Here is a 12,406-nt window from a genome sequence, read left to right as displayed (position 1 = left end):
CGCAAAAAAATATTGTCGCATTTTAAAATTCGCGCCACTCTGGAACTAACGTTTTCGGCTCGACCAAGTTTGCACCAACCTGGGTTGAAGCACCGACGAGATACTATTAAAGACATCCTTACGGGAATTCGCGTCCTTGTGAATATTGAAGTAATTAAGAATTAAAAATTCAAAATGTTGTACTAATTATATGATTTATTAGTTTAGTAGACATATTTATGCATTTAGAACTCAATAACATTCGATTTTTCTTGAAAATTGTGATTACAGTGCTATCATCAAAGTTTGATTATCAACAGAGATGATTACTGCAGAGAAAAAATTGTAATTTTTCTGCAATATATAGAATATTATACCTTTACAAGTATGCATATTTATTTATGTAATAAAAAATCATGAATTTAATAATAAACCAAATATTTATGTTAATAATAGCAAATTTACATCAATTGTCGATAATGTCAGCGTTCTTCAATTACCTCCGGGCTCTTAGGGCCCTTTTTATACCGCCGAAAATTTGCCCAGGGTTGACAGTCTTTAATAGTATTTCGTCGATGATATAATCGTGTTACATGTAGCCCAATTATATAAACCAAATATCGATTTATCATCTCCAGTCTTGAAAAGTGAATAAGCCTTTTTACTTGTTTGGTCTACATTTTTAGATCTAATAGAATATGCCAATTAAATGCAAGAGCTCACTGAACGCTCAGTGAACAATCGTGCTTCTGGACGTACCTAATAATGTACCGAAAGAAAAGTGGACGTTGCTATGTAGTTTACATCCACTTTACCAGAGGGCAGTAGTGCACGGCAGCATTTTGCGGTTACAGGTTTTGAGCCATTATATCCTCTCTCAGGTTTATTTCTGGTCATACATTTTGCGCTTTACTTTGTGGCATCTCTGGCACTAGTTCAAATCCTATATTACTTGCGCGATTCTTTTAAACGTAATTGGTAATTATTCGCGTGCGTGAGGTATTTTTGATATGTCTCAATTTTTGTTATAGTCTTAAATGATTTATACTTAAACAAAGATTGATAATATTTTATACTTCCTTTATATAAAGATACATGCAAATTTTTTAAATAGCGAAACAATTTGCGCTCAATACAACACACACTTTGGTTGAAAGCATTAAATATCTTGTTATTTAAATTTTTCAGCTAAAAAATTAATTTATGACTATTGCTGTAAATTATTCTGTGTTTCAAAATTTCTTTAAACTTAATATAATGCCGATTATTGATTTGGTAAAATAACTATCACGACTTATTTAAAATAACTATCACGACTTATTTAAATAAAAAATAAGTCGATCAGAAGTATAGTTATTTAAAATAAATACTATATAATTCTTTTATATTTTTTTTAAATATATACTTCAAATAACTTTATTTAACTCTTAGTACACACCTTAGTTTTGGGTACTTATACACGTTAGGTCATTCGTGTTCTAGATTAATTTTCATCATTTTCACAAGTATATAAAAATTATTAAACAATTTTTACGTATATTTTAACATATTTAAAAAATATTTGTAAAGTTGTATGCATATTTATCATAAATTGTATATGCTCTTTATGAAAATAAATCAGGTGTTCCTGATGGAAGTAAATCGTTAAAATAAATCTATTAAATTAATAGAGATTTCAATTATTTTAGCGATATATTTTCATCAGAAGTACCGGAAAAAATGGATATTATTGTGTAGTTTACATCCACTTTTTTAGAGGGCAGTAATATGCGGGGACATTTTGCGATTAAAAAAAGGAAAAGGGTCTTATATCCTCTCTCATGTTTCTCTCTGCTTTAACTTATCGTACTAGTTCAGAAGTAATTCAGAATTTTTCAAGGGTGCAGCTACAAAAGGTCTGTTCACGTGACTTGAAATCCTTAAAAACTTTTGCATTTAAAAGGAAATAAATATACATTCGAACGTTAAAGAAAGACAAAGTGAAAATGCTGAGTGCAAAAAGTAAGTGCAAACAACGCGAACAAACCTATAATATAATGAACGGGCTGAAGTGAGCTCTACTGAATTTTCAAATATTCGAATTTTAACGCGACTTAATCAATTCTTATGCTAAAATAATTATTTCACTGATAATTTTGATGATCCTAGAAGGTAGTATTCTCGAGAGCCGCGTACATTTCTATTCTTGCTATTTCCAGAATCTTCAGGTACATTTAAAAGAACGATATTTGATAAAAAATATTTAATAAAAAATGGAGCAAAGAGGATAATAGGAGTCTGTTTTTGGATAATAGGAAACCTGCACCCTCTCTAGAACTTTTTCTTTTTCGTTTTTATCAAGATATTAAACATATATCTTTTTCATTTAACATTCTGAAAGTATATATTAATTCTATTATAGAAAGCAGACCTTCACTGTTTCCACCGATTAACTTTAATAGAAACTCATTCTTAGAACTAGAAAAAAAGATGAAGAGTTGAACTAAGACTAAAGTTTAAAAGATTGTGTTTCCAATTTCATTGCCAGCGCTAAAAATCTGTAGTTTACGTTTCATATAGTATAGATTTTCAATACTAGCAGTGATTTTGGAATACAACCCATTATCTACATTAGATATAAGACAATTCGAGCTTATTACGTTCGTCTGGTGTTGACATTATTATAGGGACAATGAAAGAAGATAATTGAGGGATGAAAAACGATACATTAATTGCTGTTGCAAAATCGATCATTTTAATTTTCTTTCCCTTTCGCGCTATAAATATTACATTTAGATTCAAATGTTCCCGTTCCAATATATCTCTTCACTAAACCCGTCGCGTCAGGTTTAAAACACGTGTATTGTACATTCATGAATTTCGTAAACATCACTTTACATAGAACAGCAATGTATCCGAACAATTCTGTCTTTACACAATCTCCCGTTAATTCCATCTCGTATATTTACACCTTAATTTCGACACAATCGCGCTAAGTCCATATCAAATTATGCATTGAAGATTGAGAATTACAAATTCAAAGTTGAAATTCAAGAAAATTAATTCATTTGAAAATTTGGGCAATCGAACAGTTTATGAATCAATAAATTTGAATTATTAATTCATATGAATTAATAAAACATGACTGTGTGTAATACAACGATTGTACGCAGGATACACTGTCCCAGATCTATCTATCGATCACTTATGCGTCATGTTATAATTATAAAGTTCATAGTCTAATATAAACTATTTTACATATAATTTGCACATAATTTTCTTCCTCGTCAAATCTAATAATATCGAAAAAGCATATATGTATATATGTATATTATGCTCAAGTTTAGAACTGTAAATATGATCGGGATTAATCCGAATATTCGTGAGTATACAAATTAATTAATTCGTATGAATTAATAATTCAAATTTATTAATTCATAAACTATTCAATTGCCCAAATTTTCGAATTTTGAATCCAAACTATTTGTACAAACAAAGAATATTATTTTATTTATTATTCGCAGAATATTTAATGCGGATACATCATAATATATTTACAGTCCTAGCACAAATAAATATATATATTTTGTGTGTATTTTAATCGTATTGACATATCGTATGTTGTTTTTTTAGATTTCGATCAAAAGTTTGGCATGAATTGAAAAGGACAGATTAGAGATCACGAATTGGAATGCTGAGACGGTGTGAGGCTGCCAGTGTGCTCAGGACTGTGTTTCTGCTTTTTTCTCTTTTTCTCCTTCTTTCGTTTCTTCCTAGCTTCCTTTTCTTCGTCGTGTCTTTTCTGTTTCTTATGTTTCTTTTCGTGAGTATCGGAACCACCTACGTCCGTCGTGGCTGTCTCCTGTCCACTGAGCACTTCTCCAGGCTTGTGCTTGTGTTTCTTATGCTTATTTTTGTGTTTTCTCTGAGGGGCTTGATTTATGTATCTATATTGTTCCGGCAGCTGTAAAATTACATTATGCAACTTAATATTTTGCACACATACATCATTTATTTTAGAAAAATATATATATATTATTTATAATTCAAATTAGATCGAAAAGAATAAATCAATTAAGAAAAATAATTCTATTTTTGTGTATCTTAGTACTTAAATATTACTTAGTACTTAAATTTCATTAATTTATATGCATATTCAATTCTACACGCGCGCGCGCGCGCACACACACACACACACACACACACACACACACACACACACACACACACACACACACACACAAATAAAATTATATTTATGTACATATATTTTAATGTATAAAAATACTTACTGGACCAGGATGCAATCGAAAACCAGCAAGCTGTACACTTGTTAAAGGCAGTAATTCTTTACCGCCTATGGGAGGTTTCTCAATTACCGATCTTAAGGAGCTTAAAAAGAACAAAATGTGAAGTAAACACTTATGATGTTTAAATACTCTTGTATGAAAAAAAATTTTAATTAATTTTAAAATCATGCAGGCAAAATTTATGCATAATAGAATGGAACACGCAAGACTCCAGTATTATCGTAATATAACTGACTTTAATTATATAAGATTAATGTTTGTATTTTTGTATTTTAAATTATGTATAATGTATTCTTATCTATTAAGATATATAATTTTTAAGTTATCTGTTTAAAAAGTTCGAAATAAGCCACTAGTTAAATTGCGTTGCAATCATACAAGCCTATTTACTTTAATTTTAAATTAAATTACCTATTATCTTGATGCCCAGGTCTGTCTATAATACCAGGCAAATTTGGCAAAAAAGATGATAGCTGTTCCTTAAGCTTTTTACCACTAAACTTGCTATACGAATGTTCCAGGCCATAATAGGCCATCAAATTTGTTGCTCCAGTCAGTTCGCTTTCCCCTAAAAGATAATATGTATAATTTTAAGTTTTACTAATTACTTTTTTAAGATTATATCTCATTTATAAAAAGACTTGAATCAACTTGTACATGCTATACATATTAATCTTTCCCTATATTTATGGCTTTCTCATTACCTGGGGGTTCTTTCATCAGATAAAATGGTCCACTGTGGACTATGGAAGGGTTTTTTCCAAGGGAAATGGTTGTCTTTAGTGTTCCTGTAGAATCTTGACGAGATACTACTGGAGACCGTGCTCCTCTTGGCGAGGACTTCGGTGAATATTGTTCCACTTTACTTCGAAACTGATCGCCCATCATCATCCTTGCTGCTTTAGTTTATCACCTTTACTAGAAGTAATAAAGGACCACTTTCTCCAAGTACAAAGAGTACCAAGAGACAAAGAAACAGCGAGATAATTTATAATTTGACAATTTATAACCGGCGAGCCTTGGATGTTCGCCGAACGAACTGAACCATCAGGCTCGATTAGAAACTAAGCAAACCGTGCTACTTCATCTGCAGTTTCTGCATCGCGACGCGAACGTATCAGACATCGACCAGGTTCACTCGTGTGAAAACGGTTTGCTCGCATCGCAATGCGTCTCGAAAGGGTCGCAATGCGTACGTCAACAGTTCAGATTTTCCCCTTTCACGACTCCCACACCGGTCTCTACGACATCTTGCTAAAGAGATGACAACCGGATACTGGGGCACTGGCGATCTACCGCTAACATGCTTCCTCTCGCTAGCTGATAACAAGTTCTTCTGTAGAAAACAGGTAATCAGGTTCGCTCGACGCAACAGACTCGTCTTCGATTTTCCCAGCCGTTACGCGCGTAGTACCGCATACTCCACTCATCCCTCCTTCACCTTCATCCTCCACCTACTCTTGCCGTCATATGTACTTCGTGCGGATGCGCATGAAAATTCGCCGATGTGTCGAACGATCATGTACAGACTATGGGGACAGATACTGGACAAGAACGCGTTCAAGCAGTATTTATGATTGGCTGCGTCAGTAGAGAAAGCAGCTTTGCAATTGTTGTAATATTCTTCAATATGATTGGTCTTGCCCATAGTTCCTCATTGAACGTAAATGTATAAACCAATCATATACAAGTTTTTACAACAGTCGCAAAGCTGCTTTCTCTACTAAACGTAGCCGTTGTCTTATGATATTTTAGGATTAAACGGGTAGCACAGACTCTTGCATAATGCGTAATACATAAGTCATAAGAAAGTGAACCAATCAGAGTTCATTTCCTTCCTTTTCGCAAAATAAAGAACTCTGATTTTCTTATACCTCATATTTTATGCGTTATGCAAAAGTCTGTGTTCTCCGCTTTATATCTTAATAAGATGACCTTGAATGTAAAAACTACAATGTAAGAATAATGTATATCACTTATTTGTTACAACACAATTAAAGCAACAAAATTTCTTAGAAAATAAATTTGAATGTTTTAAATTATTGAAATTTTACAATATTTATTTTGAAATGCAATTTTAATTTAATAATTGATTAAGAAGAAATAAAAGTATGTTATTTCTTTTTTTTATTCCCGTTACATAAATACATGTATATTAAAAATATATACAATAAATTTTACATCTTGATAAGAATTTATGAACTATCAGTCTAAAGATGCGAAACATGGCAGGAAGCGACAGTGTAGTATCCAATCAAATTTTCGCTCTTATGGAGAAAGCAGTTCGTACGCAATTAACATATCAAAATACGTAGTGATTTGAGGTTAAAATCAGCTGTTCAAGTCGAAAATTTTCATCTTCAGAAAAATCTATGAAAATATAAATTGAAGGCAAGACTGAAACATTGCGAGATATAAATTACGAATTATTGTTTAAAATTACAGAATATTATCACGAAAGATTGTTGTTGCGCGATTAATCAGGCTTATTGGCCTAGTTTACATTTTTCTATTGAATTATCTTAATTTCGGCGATACGTGTAAACGTATACATGATATGTGTATTTAATCAATTTGATCATTTTGATGCATATTATACTCATTTAGTTCATCATTCTTTGAATACATTGTTGAAATTAAAATAATTTAATAGACAGTTTATATCGTATCAAGTGCATGATGTAAACTTGGCAATTATTTGTTAATGAGTTAAAATATAAAGTATAAGTGAAAAATTTATTCATATTAATTATGATTTGTCATGGCAGATGAATCCTGTGTTACGCACGATCCGAGCTTGCATCTGCTCTGCGAGACACGCCAAATACAGTACTCTACCCTCAGAAGCGGTAATATTTACGGAGGACGATCGCATGGTTGTCTGTTGGCATCCGGAGAAGACGTTTCCATACGAGTGCTCTTTACCTCTGCCCGAAGAAAAGCCCGACATTTCTATACTGTGTATCGAAAACAAAGAAGTCGCTGAGATGTTTAGGAAGAAGAAGGAGTATCAGGTTGTGGAAGAATTAACGAAACTCACGTATACTACTAAGCACAAGTGGTATCCTAGGTCCAGAGACAAGAAAGCAAAAAACACGGAACCTGACAGGCCATACTTGTAACATTCGACAAGAATCCGAAACGTTTCTTGGTGAAAAAGTACTGTATTTAATTCACTTTACATATGCAGTTATATTCTGCAAAACGTATATTAATAAATGTACAAAAATAATTGTTATATCTGTCTGTATAAATAATTGCTTACATATATACTTAATGTGTTTTTTTTTTAGAATTTAAATACAATATCACTTAATATGATTCTATATTTTTTTATGTTATAAATTAAATAAATACATGTTTTTATTGGGTAATTACATTACACTATTAGAGATATACACAATTTTAATATTTTACTCTTAGCTTAATTTTCTCTCTTAACTCAAAACACTAATTTTGCACTGAACATTTACTGTATTAAAAATATTTTGTACACATTTTCTATATATTATTTACTTTATCAAATTGCACATAATTACATATTCTGCAAACTTTTAATTAATAAAAATACTCTGTCATCACATTTCTATCTGTGCATCAAAAAATTAATATACAATACACTTGTATCTATACAGATAAAGTCTAGCGCGATATTAAAATTGATTTGTTATATTACATCTATCTTACTTTGCAAGTATTATAAATGGCAAGGGAAAATCTGACTCTCTCCCTCGTGCAAAAAAATTTGTAAAGCTTTATATAATAAGTATCTACCAAATTTCTGTTTTTGTTGCATGCTCCACGTTGCCGCAATACCATAGTATTTCCCACCTATAGAGTTTCTCAAACATTCCTTTCCTATCGCGTCTATCATGGCAGCTTCTCTTGTGTAAGCCTCTACTGGAATAATATTTTGAAAAATATGCAAACAGATCACACCACAATCGCTGTCCCATATATTGAGAATGCAATTGATTTTTCTATTTGTACTGTTACCACCACCCACCCACGTCTTGAAAGCGTCATAGAGATGAGCAAGAGGTCTGGAACGTTTGCCTTTACCAATATAAAATATAGCGTTAAGGAAGATTGACCAAACTTCTGATTCTGCAAGATGAACACTGCGATTTGGCAGATCCTGCGTTATACGCGGGTCTAGCAGTAGATATGTGAAAGATGTTTTTGATGTGCCTTCACGCCATCTCCGAGATGGATCTGGAGATAAAAATTCTTGAAATACTTGTTTCTCCATACTTCTGTAGGTATCCAAATGATTTAACCAATCTCCAAGCTCTAAATAAGGTTTGATTTTGTCCAGCTTTGAAATCTGATTTCTTGGAGAACTCTGCTGATTTGATGTGAACGAAACAGAATTGGCATTCCTGATATTTCTTAAACGTAAAAGACGTTTTTGATAGAGCTGTCTAGTTGTGTTAGTGATTGGACCAGGTTGATCGCCAAGCTGCCTAAGTTCTTGTCTAAGAGCAACATCATCGATAAATAGTATCTCTTCTGGTAAACTTTGAAAAGTGGATGTACTTGAAACACCTGTAATAAACAAATTATTTTTTAATTCTATGGATATGATAATCCTATATTTAATAATGACATTGAAATTATTTGTAGCTTACCAGACATTTTGCTTCTAACATATTCACTATCAGAACTGAAAATTGATAAGTTTGATAAGATAAATTTCTTGATTTTTTTCTTTGCAAAGATATGATTAAATAAATCAACTTAATATAGATTGTAAAGTAAAAGTAAAGATTGTAATTGTAAACTCACCTAAATGGAGTAACACAAAGTCGCCGTTCTAATAAAATTACACCTTCTTCGGGATCTTCATATTTATACTCTTGGGTACTGACATATGAAAGCAGAGACCTAAAATTTGTAACAATCAAGTAATTATTCTTTCAAGTAATTATTATTTATTGATATCGTTTTGAAAATATACTATGCTATACTCACGAATTATTTTGAGCATTACACACGTCTAATTCTCTTGCTTGTAATAAACCTTCTGTACCTTTAGAATCTGTACTTTTTGAGGAATATGATTTTTGAGACTCGAGTATATAAATTTTTTTCTTACATTGTATAGATAAATTCGTAGCAGACAGTGAATTATTTTCTATAGGTGATTTATATGACGGAGATAAGTGAAACCTATCACCGTACCAATTTTTTGCATGTAAATTACAAGTCTTGCTTATATTCATATTTAAATCTTCATTTAATAATTTCTTAGTATCACAATCAACACAATCTACGAAATTTTCCTTATGCAATGAATCAGATTCAGTTGTACATGTAGATTTTATATTAGTGTCTATTGATTTTTCCAATGCTTTATCAATAAATTTTTTTCTGATTATAAATTCGGTATTTATTTCATTATTTCCAGATTTGGCATATGTTTTATTATTGCTAAAATTGCTAACAGGTTCGTTCTCTTTCTCAATTTGATTAAAACTGCTATTTGTATCTAAAAGATTTGTGTCACTGTTATTATCGGTTACATCAGTTTCGTCGTATCTTTCTTCATCCAATTTTACTGCTAAATTATTTTTATGTTGATCTTGTTCTATTTTTATAGATTTGTTAAAATTTAATAATGAATGTTCACTACTCGTATCTAGAATATCGTAGCGAGTTCTATCAGAAAAAATTGTTTTATCGAAATCAATTGACTTTAATATATTATTAGAAATAAATTCATCAGAAGTGACATCGGTTTCATATCGATAAGGTTTAAATCTTTTTCGGCCAGAATGAAACTTGTATATCGATCGTTTCTTAATTCTTCTTGGTGTTGATTGAGCTACATGTTTTTTATACCAATTACATTCAGGATATTGTTGCATCTCAGTTTTGTACTTCTTGAATACATTCAGAGAATCTTCGTGTGATGTCTTTGTTAAATTTTTCTTTTCCGTACAAACCGGTGTAAAATTAGGCGACTTGCTAACAATAGAATCATTGCAAATATACGACGATGTTAATGAAAATCTACAAGCATTTCTTCTCTTTCTGTGACTAGGTGTATTAAAATTCGGTGACATACTGATGATGGAATTATCCAATATACGAGTTGGTGTTAGAAAAATTTTATCGGAGAGATCTTTGCATTTGTTCTTGGAAGTGCTTTGTCTGCTGTACTTTGAATATTGTTTTCTCATATTTGGAGTGATAGGTTTTAAAATATCTTTATTATTCTTTATTTTATATGGAGAATTCTTTGATTTTTTATGATATTTGTAATGTGCACCTACATCTTTCATTAAATACAGTCTGTCATTAAATGACGTGTTAGAATTGCTTGTTGTAATAGTGCTTTCCTCTTGTTTGTTTGTTTTATTGTGTAAGGTCTCGTTAATAGTGCAACTACTTGTTAATGATGACGAGAGATGATTAATAATTTGACTGACAAGGCACTTTTCTTTCTGCATGACATTGGAAAGATATAGATTTGCCAAGTCAAAATCGAGATCGACAAACGAGCAATTCAATATTTCTTTCTTATCAGTCTGTACGTTATTTTGTATTTTAGCAGTCGGTGCATAATTAATATTATAGGAGCATTCATCTGAATTATTTGATAATTTGTACTTGGTTTCAATAGCAGCACATACATCTGGCGTATGGCTTGAGTCTACGATCATCGAGGAAGAGTTTTGCTTATAATTGAAAGAATTGGTAAGCTCACTCTTCTGTGCCTTATCATCTTCATCTAATATCATATCTTTCGACGCGACATATTCGGCGATTACATCCCCGTTAGTAACTAAAACTTTGTCTGCAATATTAAGAGCAAAGATAATAAATAGTAATTCAAAATTATTTATAAATCAAGTGAGTGTAGAGATTACTTACCCAGCATCATATTGTACTTTGGTTTGTCATCCTCGTCTTGTCTATTCTCACAATAATTTGCAAGCATCGTTACAACATTAAAATATTTTCCATCGAAGGCATAGTGAAACGGACTTCGTCCATCGTTGTCCAGACGTAACGGATCACCACCATTTGCCAGAAGTAACTGCAATATATTTATTCTGCCCCAAGCTGCTGCTACGTGAACCGGAGTCATTCCGTCATTTGATCTAAGAGTATATTGCACTTGTTTCACTTGCGTTTGCATAAATACAAAGGATCATTATAATTATAATTTAGATTATACCTCACATTGGGATTACCACCGTGACGTAGGAATAGTTTAGTTACTTCTTCTGCGAATTCTTCCGAATCATTGCCGATAACTAAGTGAAACGGAGTAACTCCGTGTATTGGAATCAAGACATTAGGATCCGCATCTTTATTTAACAAAAGGGTTGCAACTTGCCTAAGAAAAAATTTTTAAGTCCAATTAATCATCTCCAATCAATTTTTATTCCCATCTACAGAGTCTTTTTTTTTACTAGGCTTTCAAAAAATTCAGGATTACTTTTCAACTTCTCCATTATGTGATCAAACAGTTTCTTAACACAAATATTAAAATCTTTATTTAATAAAAATTGAAATTTTAGCAGAAATGTAGAAATTTGAGAATAAAATTTCGCTTATGTCAAACAAAAAATTCAGATTGCAAACGGAGGGTTGATAATCTTTTAATATTTCCTTAGGAAATCAAAAGCAAGTACAATTATGGAAATTTATATATCTAATAATTACTTTGTACCTTATATTATTATCTTCAAGTCCGTCGCAGAGGGATGAAGCCAAAAATAGGCCACCTTTTGTTTTTGGAGTCGACAACATTATCTTGTTTAAAATATCCTATTATAATATAATAATATCCGTCAAGACACTTTCCACATAATAGTACGCTTTAAGTGCGACAGTCGTTTGCTTTTCTTATATTATTCTATTGTTACACACAATAAAGTACGACATAGCGAAGTAGAGTAACAATACCGGTGATTACCGGTCGAACAACGCAAATTCGTTCGCTACTTTCGAGAGTCGCTTCAAACAAATCGAGATTCAAACTTTCGTGTAACAAAAACATCGACGGCGAATTTGAAGAAAGCTATAAATACAGGACGTTGCAAGTTCATTACGCATCTTTCAACCGAGTCGTAGTCGTAGGTCAACGTACAATGTTTTGACATCGACAAGATACTATTAAAGAT

General features: G+C 31.7%; 3 protein-coding genes across 5 annotated transcripts; 1 reads left to right on the top strand and 2 right to left on the bottom strand.

The window, feature by feature from the left end:
• Positions 1 to 3,498: 3,498 nt before the first annotated feature.
• On the bottom strand, positions 3,499 to 5,721 carry LOC108749912 (mediator of RNA polymerase II transcription subunit 19). The gene is made up of 4 exons (XM_018488940.1): positions 4,973 to 5,721; positions 4,680 to 4,836; positions 4,251 to 4,350; positions 3,499 to 3,922 (listed from the first exon to the last, which is right to left on the bottom strand). The coding sequence occupies exons 1-4, from the start codon at positions 5,157 to 5,159 to the stop codon at positions 3,638 to 3,640; spliced, it is 729 nt and encodes a 242-aa protein (XP_018344442.1). The 5' UTR covers positions 5,160 to 5,721; the 3' UTR covers positions 3,499 to 3,637.
• A 449-nt stretch (positions 5,722 to 6,170) lies between these two features.
• LOC108749928 (39S ribosomal protein L42, mitochondrial) lies at positions 6,171 to 7,490 on the top strand. 3 transcript variants are annotated; one of them, XM_018488964.1, is made up of 2 exons: positions 6,171 to 6,224; positions 7,037 to 7,490. In XM_018488964.1, the coding sequence occupies exon 2, from the start codon at positions 7,037 to 7,039 to the stop codon at positions 7,388 to 7,390; it is 354 nt and encodes a 117-aa protein (XP_018344466.1). In that variant the 5' UTR covers positions 6,171 to 6,224; the 3' UTR covers positions 7,391 to 7,490. The 3 variants fall into 3 exon arrangements, with proteins under 3 accessions (XP_018344466.1, XP_018344465.1, XP_018344464.1); XM_018488963.1 differs by lacking the exon at positions 6,171 to 6,224 and adding an exon at positions 6,536 to 6,659; XM_018488962.1 differs by lacking the exon at positions 6,171 to 6,224 and adding an exon at positions 6,536 to 6,680.
• Positions 7,491 to 7,846: 356 nt separating this feature from the next.
• On the bottom strand, positions 7,847 to 12,067 carry LOC108749870. Its single transcript, XM_018488866.1, has 7 exons — positions 11,953 to 12,067; positions 11,455 to 11,616; positions 11,148 to 11,377; positions 9,243 to 11,070; positions 9,057 to 9,155; positions 8,900 to 8,934; positions 7,847 to 8,816 (listed from the first exon to the last, which is right to left on the bottom strand). The coding sequence occupies exons 1-7, from the start codon at positions 12,030 to 12,032 to the stop codon at positions 7,966 to 7,968; spliced, it is 3,285 nt and encodes a 1,094-aa protein (XP_018344368.1). The 5' UTR covers positions 12,033 to 12,067; the 3' UTR covers positions 7,847 to 7,965.
• Positions 12,068 to 12,406: the final 339 nt, after the last annotated feature.

This window comes from Trachymyrmex septentrionalis, unplaced genomic scaffold (genome assembly GCF_001594115.1).
Source record: "Trachymyrmex septentrionalis isolate Tsep2-gDNA-1 unplaced genomic scaffold, Tsep1.0 scaffold32, whole genome shotgun sequence".
NCBI classification, from domain to species: domain Eukaryota; kingdom Metazoa; phylum Arthropoda; class Insecta; order Hymenoptera; family Formicidae; genus Trachymyrmex; species Trachymyrmex septentrionalis.
This window is presented reverse-complemented; position numbering and strand designations above follow the sequence as displayed.